Raw genomic sequence first — 13507 nt, 5'->3', positions numbered from 1 at the left:
CCGCACTTGGGATGGGCGCCCAGCATCCACTGCGGACTACGAGAAATAGATTTACCGGTGAGTAAAATCTTATTTTCTCTGACGTCCTAGTGGATGCTGGGAACTCCGTAAGGACCATGGGGATTATACCAAAGCTCCCAAACGGGCGGGAGAGTGCGGATGACTCTGCAGCACCGAATGAGCAAACTCAAGGTCCTCCTCAGCCAGGGTTATCAAACTTGTAGATTTTTGCAAAAATGTTTGAACCCGACCAAGTAACAGCTCGGCAAAGTTGTAAAGCCGAGACCCCTCGGGCAGCCGCCCAAGAAGAGCCCACTTTCCTCGTGGAATGGGCTTTTACAGATTTAGGGTGCGGCAGTCCAGCCGCAGAATTTGCAAGTTGAATCGTGCTACAGATCCAGCGAGCAAAAGTCTGCTTAGAAGCAGGAGCACCCAGCTTGTTGGGTGCATACAGGATAAATAGCGAGTCAGTTTTCCGGACTCCAGCCGTCCTGGAAACATATATTTTCAGGGCCCTGACTACGTCCAGTAACTTGGAGTCCTCCAAGACCCACGTAGCCGCAGGCACCACAATAGGTTGGTTCACATGAAAAGCTGATACCACCTTAGGAAGGAATTGGGAACGAGTCCTCAATTTCGCCCTATCCATATGAAAATCAGATAAGGGCTTTTGCATGACAAAACCGCCAATTCTGATACACGCTTGGCCGACGCCAAGGCCAACCGCATGACCACTTTCCACGTGAGGTATTTTAACTCTACGGATTTAAGTGGCTCAACCCAATGCGACTTCAGGAAATCCAACACCACGTTGACATCCCACGGTGCCACTAGAGGCACAAACGGGGGCTGAATATGCAGCACTCCCTTAACAAAAGTCTGAACTTCAGGCAGTGAAGCCAGTTCTTTTTGGAAGAAAATGTACAGAGCCGAAATCTGGACCTTAACGTAACCCAATTTTAGGCCCGTAGTCACTCCTGACTGTAGGAAGTGCAGAAATCGACCCAGTTGAAATTCCTCCGTTGGGGCCTTCCTGGCCTCACACCAAGCAACATATTTTTGCTATATGCGGTGATAATATTTTGCGATCACATCTTTCCTAGCCTTAATCAGCGTAGGAATGACTTCCTCCGGAATGCCTTTTTCCTTTAGGATCCGGTGTTCAACCGCGATGCCGTCAAACACAGTCGTGGTAAGTCTTGGAACAGGCAGGGCCCCTGCTGTAGCAGGTCCTGTCTGAGCGGCAGAGGCCATGGGTCCTCTGAGATCATTTCTTGAAGTTCTGGGTACCAAGCTCTTCTTGGCCAATCCGGAACCACGAGTATAGTTCTTACTCCTCTCCTTCTTAGTATTCTCCATATCTTGGGTATGAGAGGCAAAGGAAGGAACACATACACCGACTGGTACACCCACGGTGTTACCAGAGCGTCCACAGCTATCGCCTGAGGGTCCCTTGACCTGGCGCAATATCTTTTTAGCTTTATGTTGAGGCGGGACGCCATCATGTCCACCTGTGGCCTTTCCCAATGGTGTACAATCATTTTGAAGACTTCTGGATGAAGTCCCCACTCTCCCGGGTGGAGGTCGTGCCTGCTGAGAAAGTCTGCTTCCCAGTTGTCCACTCCGGGGATGAACACTGCTGACAGTGCTAACACATGATTTTCCGCCCATCGGAAAATCCTTGTGGCTTCTGCCATCACCATCCTGCTTCTTGTGCCGCCCTGCTGCTTTACATGGGCGAACGCCGTGATGTTGTCTGACTGGATCAGCACCGGCTGGTGTTGAAGCAGGGTCTAGCCTGACTTAGGGCATTGTGAATGGCCCTTAGTCCCAGAATATTTATGTGTAGGGAAGTCTCCTGACTTGACCATAGTCCTTGGAAGTTTCTTCCCTGTGTGACTGCCCCCCAGCCTTGAATGTTGGCATCTGTGGTCACCAGGACCCAGTCCTGTATGCCGAATCTGCGGCCCTCTAGAAGATGAGCACTCTGCAGCCACCACAACAGCGACACCCTGGCCCTTGGAGACAGGGTTATCAGCCGATGCATCTGAAGATGCGACCCGGACCACTTGTCCAACAGATCCCACTGGAAGATCCTTGCATGGAACCTACCGAATGGAATTTCTTCGTAAGAAGCTACCATCTTTCCCAGGACTCGCGTGCATTGATGCACCGACACCTGTATTTGTATTAGGAGGTCTCTGACTAGAGATGACAACTCCTTGGCCTTCTCCTCCGGGACAAACCCTTTTTCCTGTTCTGTGTCCAGAACCATACCCAGGAACAGTAGACGCGTCGTAGGAACCAGCTGCGACTTTGGACTATTCAGAATCCAGCCGTGCTGTTGTAGCACTTCCTGAGATAGTGCTACTCCAACGAACAACTGCTGCCTGGACCTCGCCTTTATAAGGAGATCGTCCAAGTACGGGATAATTATAACTCCCTTTTTTTTTTTTTTTCGAAGGAGTATCATCATTTCGGCCATTACCTTGGTAAATACCCTCGGTGCCGGGGACAGACCAACGGCAACGTCTGGAATTGGTAATGACAGTCCTGTACCACAATTTTGAGGTACTCCTGGTGAGGAGGGTAAATGGGGACATGCAGGTAAGCATCCTTGATGTCAAGTGATACCATGTAATCCCCTTCGTCCAGACTTGCAATAACCGCCCTGAGCGATTCCATTTTGAACTTGAACCTTCGTATATAAGTGTTCAAGGATTTCAATTTTAGAATGGGTCTCACCGAACCGTCTGGTTTCGGTACCACAAACATTGTGGAATAGTAACCCCGGCCTTGTTGAAGGAGGGGTACCGTGATTATCACCTGCTGGAAGTACAGCTTGTGAATTGCCGCCAGTACTACCTCTCCTCGAGGGCAGTAGGCAAGGCTGATTTGAGGTAACGGCGAGGGGGAGTCGCCCCGAAATTCCAGCTTGTATCCCTGTGATACTACTTGCAGAACCCAGGGAACCACCTGTGAGCGAGCCCACTGGTCGCTGAAGTTCCCGAGACGCGCCCCCACCGCACCTGGCTCCACCTGTGGAGCCCCAGCATCATGCGGTGGACTCAGAGGAAGCGGGGGAAGATTTTTGATCCTGGGAACTGGCTGTCTGGTGCAGCTTTTTCCCTCTTCCCTTGTCTCTGTGCAGAAAGGAAGCGCCTTTAACCCGCTTGCTTTTCTGAAGCCGAAAGGACTGTACCTTATAATACGGTGCTTTCTTAGGCTGTGAGGAAACTTGAGGTAAATTTTTTCCTTCCCAGCTGTTGCTGTGGATACGAGGTCCCAGAGACCATCCCCAAACAATTCCTCACCCTTATAAGGCAGAATCTCATGTGCCTTTTAAAGTCAGCATCGCCTGTCCACTGCCGGGTCCCTAATACCCTCCTGGCAGAATGGACATTGCATTAATTCTGGATACCAGCCGGCAAATATCCCTCTGTGCATCCCTCATATATAAGACGACATCTTTAATATGCTCTATGATTAGCAAATAGTATCCCTGTCCTGACAGGGTAATAGACCATGCTGCAGCAGCACTATCCATGCTGAGGCAATTGCAGGTCTCAGTATAGTACCTGAGTGTGTATATACAGACTTCAGGATAGCCTCCTGCTTTTTATCAGCAGGCTCCTTCAAAGTGGCCGTATCCTAAGACGGCAGTGCCACCTTTTTTGACAAACGTGTGAGCGCCTTATCCACCCTAGGGGATATCTCCCAACGTGACCTATCCTCTGGCGGGAAAGGGTACGCCATCAGTAACTTTATAGAAATTACCAGTTTCTTATCGGGGGAACCCACGCTTCTTCACACACTTCATTCACTCATCTGATGGGGGAACAAAACACTGTCTGCTTTTTCTCCCCAAACATAAAACCCCTTTTTTTGTGGTACCTGGGTTAATGTCAGAAATGTGTAACACATTTTTCATTGCCGAGATCATGCAACGGATGTTCCTAGTGGATTGTGTATATGTCTCAACCTCGTCGACACTGGAGTCAGACTCCGTGTCGACATCTGTGTCTGCCATCTGAGGTAGCGGGCGTTTTTGAGCCCCTGATGGCCTTTGAGACGCCTGGGCAGGCGCGGGCTGAGAAGCCGGCTGTCCCACAGCTGTTACGTCATCCAGCCTTTTATGTAAGGAGTTGACACTGTCGGTTAATACCTTCAACCTATCCATCCACTCTGGTGTCGGCCCCACAGGGGGCGACATCACATTTATCGGCATCTGCTCCGCCTTCACATAAGCCTCCTCATCAACCATGTCGACACAGCCGTACCGACACACCGCACACACACAGGGAATGCTCTGACTGAGGACAGGACCCCACAAAGTCCTTTGGGGAGACAGAGAGAGAGTATGCCAGCACACACCAGAGCGCTATATAATGCAGGGATTCACACTACCCACAGTGATTTTTCCCTTATAGCTGCTATAATACACATATTTGCGCCTAAATTTAGTGCCCCCCCTCTCTTTTTAACCCTTTGAGCCTGAAAACTACAGGGGAGAGCCTGGGGAGCTGTCTTCCAGCTGCACTGTGAAGAGAAAATGGCGCCAGTGTGCTGAGCCCCGCCCCTTTTTCAGCTGACTTTCTCCCGCTTTTTTATGGATCCTGGCAGGGGTATTTTACACATATATAGCCTCTAGGACTATATATTGTGTTATTTTGCCAGACAAGGTGTTAATATTGCTGCTCAGGGCGCAGGTAGTCCTAAAGCTTTCTTTAGTTGTGCCCAGTCTCCGGCGGAGCCGCTATTCCCCATGGTCCTTACGGAGTTCCCAGCATCCACTAGGACGTCAGAGAAAGAAAAAATAGCCTGCTGAACTGAAGATACCGTATTGTACAGGGTGGTGACCATAAGGCGCACTCAAATTTCCCAGATCAGCGATTTCACACAGCAGATCCATACGAGAGTGGCCGAGGCATAGGTATGCATCTCTGCCGGCTTTTCAGAGTAGCACAGAAGTAAGCCAGATCTCAATTTGTGGCTAAGTGGGTGGCAAAGGAGCATTGGCATATAAGATAAGTGTACCATGAGCATGTACTGTAGATAGATCTGTGGGCTATTCAGTAGTGAGCATATGCAGAACCTGGCTGATGTCAGACAGATCCTCTGTACCAAGGATAGGGCTGGTGCAAATTCCTGCCCATAGTTGAGATGGCTGCTCTTACAAGTGGAAGTATAGGAGCGGTGCAGCCCCATACATGCAGCAGCCTGAACAGTGGTGGAAATCCGTATCTATTTTCAAGCACGCAAAACTGTGCTAAATGGTGTACCTCGGAGTGGATACATATGATATCCTGGCAGACGGGATGTCGGCTGTCACTATACCAACAGCGACAGGAATCCCAGCGGTGAGGCAGCGACTCCACAGTGGGAATACCCGGCGGCGGTCGGGATTCCGGCTGTCAGTATTTCACCGGCTTTTGGGATTCCGGCATCGGTCTCTTGAACCCTGGGATCCCGAGAACCAGTATATTGACTGCATCCCCCTTGGAGCAGCTACATCAACTAATAAAATAATCAGTTTAATATTCGCTCAACTAATAAAGAGAAATACAGATACATTTGTGTAACAATAACCTTATATTTACAACACAACTCCTAGGTCACTTTACTTGAACATTATAAGTACAGTTTGATGAGTTCATCACTTATAGCAGAGGGAGTCAGGACTCCCAGGTCTGTAAACAGCAATGTGATTAGGGAAGGCGAAGTGTAGTCAATCCAAGGGTGCTCTTTCCTGAGGTCCTTCTTCTGCTGCTGTGTGTCTGCTTTGTACTAAAAAAACAAAAAGGTGTAAGTAACATAGTATATGAACTATGTGACGTTCATCCATACACACAAAGCACCAATCCTTATCTATAGATTAATCTCTGCCTTGCAAGATTTCCACTAATTTTGGTGCCGGCTATCCGACACCAAACATACACTTAATATCACAACTTGCTGACAATAAGGAATGTCTCACCTTAAACTTGTCTGGTACATCTCTTTGATTGAGTGGGAAAAGCCGTACAAACTTGAAGCTTTCTGCCACCACATAGAATGGTTTATTCTGAGCTTTTGCACATACAGCCATTTGATTAGTGCCAATCTGCAGTGAAATCAATCATATGCGGTTAGCTTCTCATTTTTAATCAGAACATTTCTGTTCATAATATGTTCTAGTAAATAGTTTTAATAATAATGCATTTACTTACAGCAAACCTACCAGAAAGTGAGCACATAAACATAATGGGCCATATGTAACAGCCTGCCAGATACAGGCACTGGCGAAATTCTGGCGAGTTAGCCTATATTTTTAAAGCGGCAATAAGGCTGGTTTTGCCTTTAAATTACTGCCACTTTAAAAATGTGGGCTAACTTGCAAGAATTGCGCCTCTGCCCGCATCTCGCAGACCATTACATAAGGCCCTACAGATCACTTCTGATTGGATAATTATCCTTGTTTATAGATGGGGAATCTTCAAATTACAGAATGGATTGGTCAGACAAGGGATTTGGCAGCAATGTTTAAATATGGCTTGCACATTTTGAAATGTGTTTACTATATATTAATGTGCTTCCTAATGCACGTAGTCTTGATTTAATTTGATTCATTTCTCTTCCAATGTAAGGTCACACCAACCACCAGTAAGTTGGTACTGTAACTCCATCTTCTTTGCATTGGTGTAATACATTGCCACTTACTGAATTTACAGCCCAAACTTTCCTAAAAGTTATTCACAAGGCTCTGCTTTAAAAATACCCTGTATTTAAACACACTGTGTTCACTATATGATGTCAGATTGAGTATAGGTACTGCTTAGTTTGGAAGGTGTCTGTCCTTCATATGAATGATTAGCAAATTGGACCAAAAACAGCACAAGAGGGGGAGGGGGAGGGACAGAAACAGGGAAACAGAATGTTTCTGTTTAAAAAAGAAAAAGAGGGTCCCTAAGCAGGGTGATGCCAAACTTAATCAAGAATTTCAGTTGATACAGAAACATTCTGAAGAGCACTGTGACTACTCCACAACTGTGCATATTTTAATAAATTACTAGATTCCTTAGCTATATACACCAACCTTGTGTGATTTATTACAAGTAGAGATCTCACCAATATATACACATATCAAACTTCATAGCATATAGAACGATCTATATCACCATACTCCTATGCCTTCCCCTCCCCCTCTTGAAAATAGCCTTGCTTAACAAAGACAAAAAAGTAAGGTGTTTAAAGATGCAGACTACTTATGTTCCTTTGGCCAACACTGCTCCTAGAACCACTGATTAATATCATACATAAAGAAACATATATCCAACGTGCACACAGTTGTTGGGATCTTATTTATGCGCATTATGAAACAATGTAGAGCTGTAAGTGAACAATACGGGCAAGCAGTAAGGATGGTTTTGTGAACTAAAGGAGTAAAATAAAATTTAAAAAAATAGCCTTAGGTCACATTTAGTATTTCTGGAAGTAATAAAATTCAATACAGGAAAAGAATTAAATGAGCTGCCATTTACCTTGTTAATGATTCCTCCACTCTCCACTACACCTTCAGCTCCTACAATCACCAGGTCAACTTTCTCCATGATATAACTGACAGAGAATAACCACGTAAGTCATCAAGCTTATAACTGTTCCGTTACCAAACCTCCAAATGATCACCAACTCACCCAACTGCAGCATCCAGGATTACAGTTACCGGAACGTTTATATTCTGTAGAGCGTTTGCCATATTTCTCCTGTAAGACAGAAATGGACATCAAATGTGATTGCAAGATTATTGTGCTCACTGTTTATACTGTTCCGTCAATTAACACCAAGTATATTTTGTGCATGCAAATACTCTTACAGCTCAAACCCATACCATAACCGGTTATAGCCTACATCTATAAACAGAGAGTAGTATACAAACTAATACTACAAATTATTGCCTCAGAACATTCATATCAGTCAACTAGAATGTCTCAAGTTTCCCAATCTACAAAGTAAATTAGTGGGCACTAGTTTAAAAAAATAAGAATTTACTTACCGATAATTCTATTTCTCGGAGTCCGTAGTGGATGCTGGGGTTCCTGAAAGGACCATGGGGAATAGCGGCTCCGCAGGAGACAGGGCACAAAAAGTAAAGCTTTAGGATCAGGTGGTGTGCACTGGCTCCTCCCCCTATGACCCTCCTCCAAGCCTCAGTTAGGATACTGTGCCCGGACGAGCGTACACAATAAGGAAGGATTTTGAATCCCGGGTAAGACTCATACCAGCCACACCAATCACACTGTACAACCTGTGATCTGAACCCAGTTAACAGTATGATAACAGCGGAGCCTCTGAAAAGATGGCTCACAACAATAATAACCCGATTTTTGTAACTATGTACAAGTATTGCAGATAATCCGCACTTGGGATGGGCGCCCAGCATCCACTACGGACTCCAAGAAATAGAATTATCGGTAAGTAAATTCTTATTTTCTCTATCGTCCAAGTGGATGCTGGGGTTCCTGAAAGGACCATGGGGATAATACCAAAGCTCCCAAACGGGCGGGAGAGTGCGGATGACTCTGCAGCACCGAATGAGAGAACTCCAGGTCCTCCTTAGCCAGGGTATCAAATTTGTAGGATTTTACCAACGTGTTTGCCCCTGACTAAATAGCCGCTCGGCAAAGTTGTAAAGCCGAGACCCCTCGGGCAGCCGCCCAAGATAAGCCCACCTTCCTTGTGGAATGGGCATTTACATATTTTGGCTGTGGCAGGCCTGCCACAGAATGTGCAAGCTGAATTGTATTACACATCCAACTAGCAATAGTCTGCTTAGAAGCAAGAGCACCCAGTTTGTTGGGTGCATACAGGATAACAGCAAGTCAGTTTTCCTGACTCCAGCCGTCCTGGAACCTATATTTACAGGGCCCTGACAACATCTAGCAACCTGGAGTCCTCCAAGTCCCTAGTAGGCGCAAGGCACCAAAATAAGCTGGTTCAGGTGAAACACTGACACCACCTTAGGGAGAGAACTGGGGACGAGTCCGCAGCTCTGCCCTGTCCAAATGGACAACCAGATATGGGCTTTTTTGAGAAAAAAAAACCCACCAATTTGACACTCGCCTGGTCCAGGCCAGGGCCAAGAGCATGGTCACTTTTCATGTGAGATGCTTCAAATCCACAGATTTGACTGGTTTTAAACCAATGTGATTTGAGGAATCCCAGAACTACGTTGAGATCCCACAGTGCCACTGGAGGCACAAAAGGGGGTTGTATATGCAATACTCCCTTGACAAACTTCTGGACTTCAGGAACTGAAGCCACTTCTTTCTGGAAGAAAATCGACAGGGCCGAAATTTGAACCTTAATGGACCCCAATTTGAGGCCCATAGACACTCCTGTTTGCAGGAAATGCAGGAATCGACCGAGTTGAAATTTCTTCATGGGGCCTTTCTGGCCTCACACCACGCAACATATTTTTGCCACATGTGGTGATAATGTTGTGCGGTCACCTCCTTTCTGGCTTTGACCAGGGTAGGAATGACCTCTTCCGGAATGCCTTTTTCCCTTAGGATCCGGCGTTCCACCGCCATGCCTTCAAACGCAGCTGCGGTAAGTCTTGGAACAGACATGGTACTTGCTGAAACAAGTCCCTTCTTAGCGGCAGAGGCCATAAGTCCTCTGTGAGCATCTCTTGAAGTTCCGGGTACCAAGTCCTTCTTGGCCAATCCGGAGCCATGAGTATAGTTCTTACTCCTCTACGTCTTATAAGTCTCAGTACCTGAGGTATGAGAAGCAGAGGATGGAACACATACACCGACTGGTACATCCATGGTGTTACCAGAACGTCCACAGCTATTGCCTGAGGGTCTCTTAACCTGGCGCAATACCTGTCCCGTTTTTTGTTCAGACGGGACGCCATCATGTCCACCTTTGGTATTTCCCAACGGTTTACAATCATGTGGAAAACTTCCCGATGAAGTTTCCACTCTGCCGGGTGGAGGTCGTGCCTGCTGAGGAAGTCTGCTTCCCAGTTTCCATTCCCGGAATGAAACACTGCTGACAGTGCTATCACATGATTTTCCGCCCAGCGAAAAGTCCTTGCAGTTTTTGCCATTGCCCTCCTGCTTCTTGTGCCGCCCTGTCTATTTACGTGGGCGACTGCCGTGATGTTTTTCCCACTGGATCAATACCGGCTGACCTTGAAGCAGAGGTCTTGCTAAGCTTAGAGTATTATAAATTTACCCTTAGCTCCAGTATATTTATGTGGAGAAAAGTCTCCAGACTTGATCACACTCCCTGGAAATTTTTTCCTTGTGTGACTGCTCCCCAGCCTCTCGGGCTGGCCTCCGTGGTCACCAGCATCCAATCCTGAATGCCGAATCTGCGGCCCTCTAGAAGATGAGCACTCTGTAACCACCACAGGAGAGACACCCTTGTCCTTGGATATAGGGTTATCCGCTGATGCATCTGAAGATGCGATCCGGACCATTTGTCCAGCAGATCCCACTGAAAAATTCTTGCGTGAAATCTGCCGAATGGAATTGCTTCGTAGGAAGTCACCATCTTTACCAGGACCCTTGTGCAATGATGCACTGATTTTAGGAGGTTCCTGACTAGCTCGGATAACTCCCTGGCTTTCTCTTCCGGGAGAAACACCTTTTTCTGGACTGTGTCCAGAATCATCCCTAGGCACAGCAGACTTGTCGTCGGGATCAGCTGCGATTTTGGAATATTTAGAATCCACCCGTGCTGTTGTAGCAGTATCCGAGATAGTGCTACTCCGACCTCCAACTGTTCCCTGGACTTTTATCAGGAGATCGTCCAAGTAAGGGATAATTAAGACGCCTTTTCCTCGAAGAAGAATCATCATTTCGGCCATTACCTTGGTAAAGACCCGGGGTGCCGTGGACAATCCAAACGGCAGCGTCTGAAACTGATAGTGACAGTTCTGTACCACGAACCGGAGGTACCCTTAGTGAGAAGGGCAAATTTTGGACATGGAGGTAAGCATCCCTGATGTCTCGGGACACTATATAGTCCCCTTCTTCCTGGTTCGTTATCACTGCTCTGAGTGACTCCATCTTGATTTGAACCTTTGTAAGTGTTCAAATTTTTTTAGATTTAGAATAGGTCTCACCTAGCCTTCTGGCTTCAGTACCACAATATAATGTGGAATAATACCCCTTTTCTTGTTGTAGGAGGGGTAATTTGATTATCACCTGCTGGGAATACAGCTTGTGAATTGTTTCCCATACTGCCTCCTTGTCGGAGGGAGACCTTGGTAAACCAGACTTCAGGAGCCTGCGAAGGGGAAACGTCTCGACATTCCAATCTGTACCCCTGGGATACTACATGTAGGATCCAGGGGTCCTGTCCGGTCCCAGCGTCATGCTGAGAGCTTGGCAGAAGCGGTGGAACGCTTCTGTTCCTGGGAATGGGCTGCCTGCTGCAGTCTTCTTCCCTTTCCTCTATCCCTGGGCAGATATGACTCTTATAGGGACGAAAGGACTGAGGCTGAAAAGACGGTGTCTTTTTCTGCAGAGATGTGACTTAGGGTAAAAACGGTGGATTTTCCAGCAGTTGCCGTGGCCACCAGGTCCGATGGACCGACCCCAAATAACTCCTCTACCTTTATACGGCACTACACCTTTGTGCCGTTTGGAATCTGCATCATCTGACCACTGTCGTGTCCATAAACATCTTCTGGCAGATATGGACATCGCACTTACTCTTGATGCCAGAGTGCAAATATCCCTCTGTGCATCTCGCATATATAGAAAATGCATCCTTTAAATGCTCTATAGTCAATAAAATACTGTCCCTGTCAAGGGTATCAATATTTTTAGTCAGGGACTCCGACCAAGCCACCCCAGCTCTGCACATCCAGGCTGAGGCGATCGCTGGTCGCAGTATAACACCAGTATGTGTGTATATACTTTTTATGATATTTTCCAGCCTCCTGTCAGCTGGCTCCTTGAGGACGGCCCTATCTATAAACGGTACCGCCACTTGTTTTGATAAGCGTGTGAGCGCCTTATCCACCCTAAGGGGTGTTTCCCAACGCGCCCTAACTTCTGGCGGGAAAGGGTATACCGCCCATAATTTTCTATCGGGGGGAACCCACGCATCATCACACACTTCATTTAATTTATCTGATTCAGGAAAAACTACGGTAGTTTTTTCACATCCCACATAATACTCTCTTTTGTGGTACTTGTAGTATCAGAAATATGTAACACCTCCTTCATTGCCCTTAACGTGTGGCCCTAATAAGGAATACGTTTGTTTATTCACCGTCGACACTGGATTCAGTGTCCGTGTCTGTGTCGACCGACTAAAGTAAACGGGCGTTTTAAAACCCCTGACGGTGTTTCTGAGACGTCTGGACCGGTACTAATTGTTTGTCGGCCGTCTCATGTCGTCAACCGACCTTGCAGCGTGTTGACATTATCACGTAATTCCCTAAATAAGCCATCCATTCCGGTGTCGACTCCCTAGAGAGTGACATCACCATTACAGGCAATTGCTCCGCCTCCTCACCAACATCGTCCTCATACATGTCGACACACACGTACCGACACACAGCACACACACAGGGAATGCTCTGATAGAGGACAGGACCCACTAGCCCTTTGGAGAGACAGAGGGAGAGTTTGCCAGCACACACCAAAAACGCTATAATTATATAGGGACAACCTTATATAAGTGTTTTCCCTTATAGCATCTTTTATATATTTCTAACGCCAAATTAGTGCCCCCCCTCTCTGTTTTATCCCTGTTTCTGTAGTGCAGTGCAGGGGAGAGCCTGGGAGCCTTCCCTCCAGCCTTTCTGTGAGGGAAAATGGCGCTGTGTGCTGAGGAGATAGGCCCCGCCCCTTTTTCGGCGGGCTCGTCTCCCGCTCTTTAATGGATTCTGGCAGGGGTTAAATATCTCCATATAGCCCCCGGAGGCTATATGTGAGGTATTTTTAGCCAAAAAAGGTTTTCATTTGCCTCCCAGGGCGCCCCCCTCCCAGCGCCCTGCACCCTCAGTGACTGCCGTGTGAAGTGTGCTGAGAGGAAAATGGCGCACAGCTGCAGTGCTGTGCGCTACCTTAAGAAGACTGAGGAGTCTTCTGCCGCCGATTCTGGACCTCTTCTTGTTTCAGCATCTGCAAGGGGGCCGGCGGCGAGGCTCCGGTGACCATCCAGGCTGTACCTGTGATCGTCCCTCTGGAGCTAATGTCCAGTAGCCAAGAAGCCAATCCATCCTGCACGCAGGTGAGTTCACTTCTTCTCCCCTAAGTCCCTCGTTGCAGTGATCCTGTTGCCAGCAGGACTCACTGTAAAATAAAAAACCTAAGCTAAACTTTTCTAAGCAGCTCTTTAGGAGAGCCACCTAGATTGCACCCTTCTCGGCCGGGCACAAAAATCTAACTGAGGCTTGGAGGAGGGTCATAGGGGGAGGAGCCAGTGCACACCACCTGATCCTAAAGCTTTACTTTTTGTGCCCTGTCTCCTGCGGAGCCGCTATTCCCCATGGTCCTTT

The 13507-nt window shown here is 47.3% G+C and overlaps 1 protein-coding gene across 1 annotated transcript in view; it reads right to left on the bottom strand.

Moving 5' to 3' along the window:
* Positions 1-5573: 5573 nt before the first annotated feature.
* Positions 5574-13507, bottom strand: part of EIF2B1 (eukaryotic translation initiation factor 2B subunit alpha) — a 32934-nt gene continuing 25000 nt past the window's right edge. The window contains exons 6-9 of the mRNA XM_063964490.1: positions 7674-7742; positions 7521-7596; positions 5978-6103; positions 5574-5787 (exon numbers count right to left, since the gene is read on the bottom strand). Of these exons, the coding sequence (XP_063820560.1) occupies positions 5632-5787; positions 5978-6103; positions 7521-7596; positions 7674-7742 (427 nt within the window). The 3' untranslated portion in view covers positions 5574-5631. The remainder of the gene's footprint in view (positions 5788-5977; positions 6104-7520; positions 7597-7673; positions 7743-13507) is intronic.

The sequence above is a fragment of the Pseudophryne corroboree genome, chromosome 1, assembly GCF_028390025.1.
Source record: "Pseudophryne corroboree isolate aPseCor3 chromosome 1, aPseCor3.hap2, whole genome shotgun sequence".
Classification (NCBI taxonomy): Eukaryota; Metazoa; Chordata; class Amphibia; order Anura; family Myobatrachidae; genus Pseudophryne; species Pseudophryne corroboree.
This window is presented reverse-complemented; position numbering and strand designations above follow the sequence as displayed.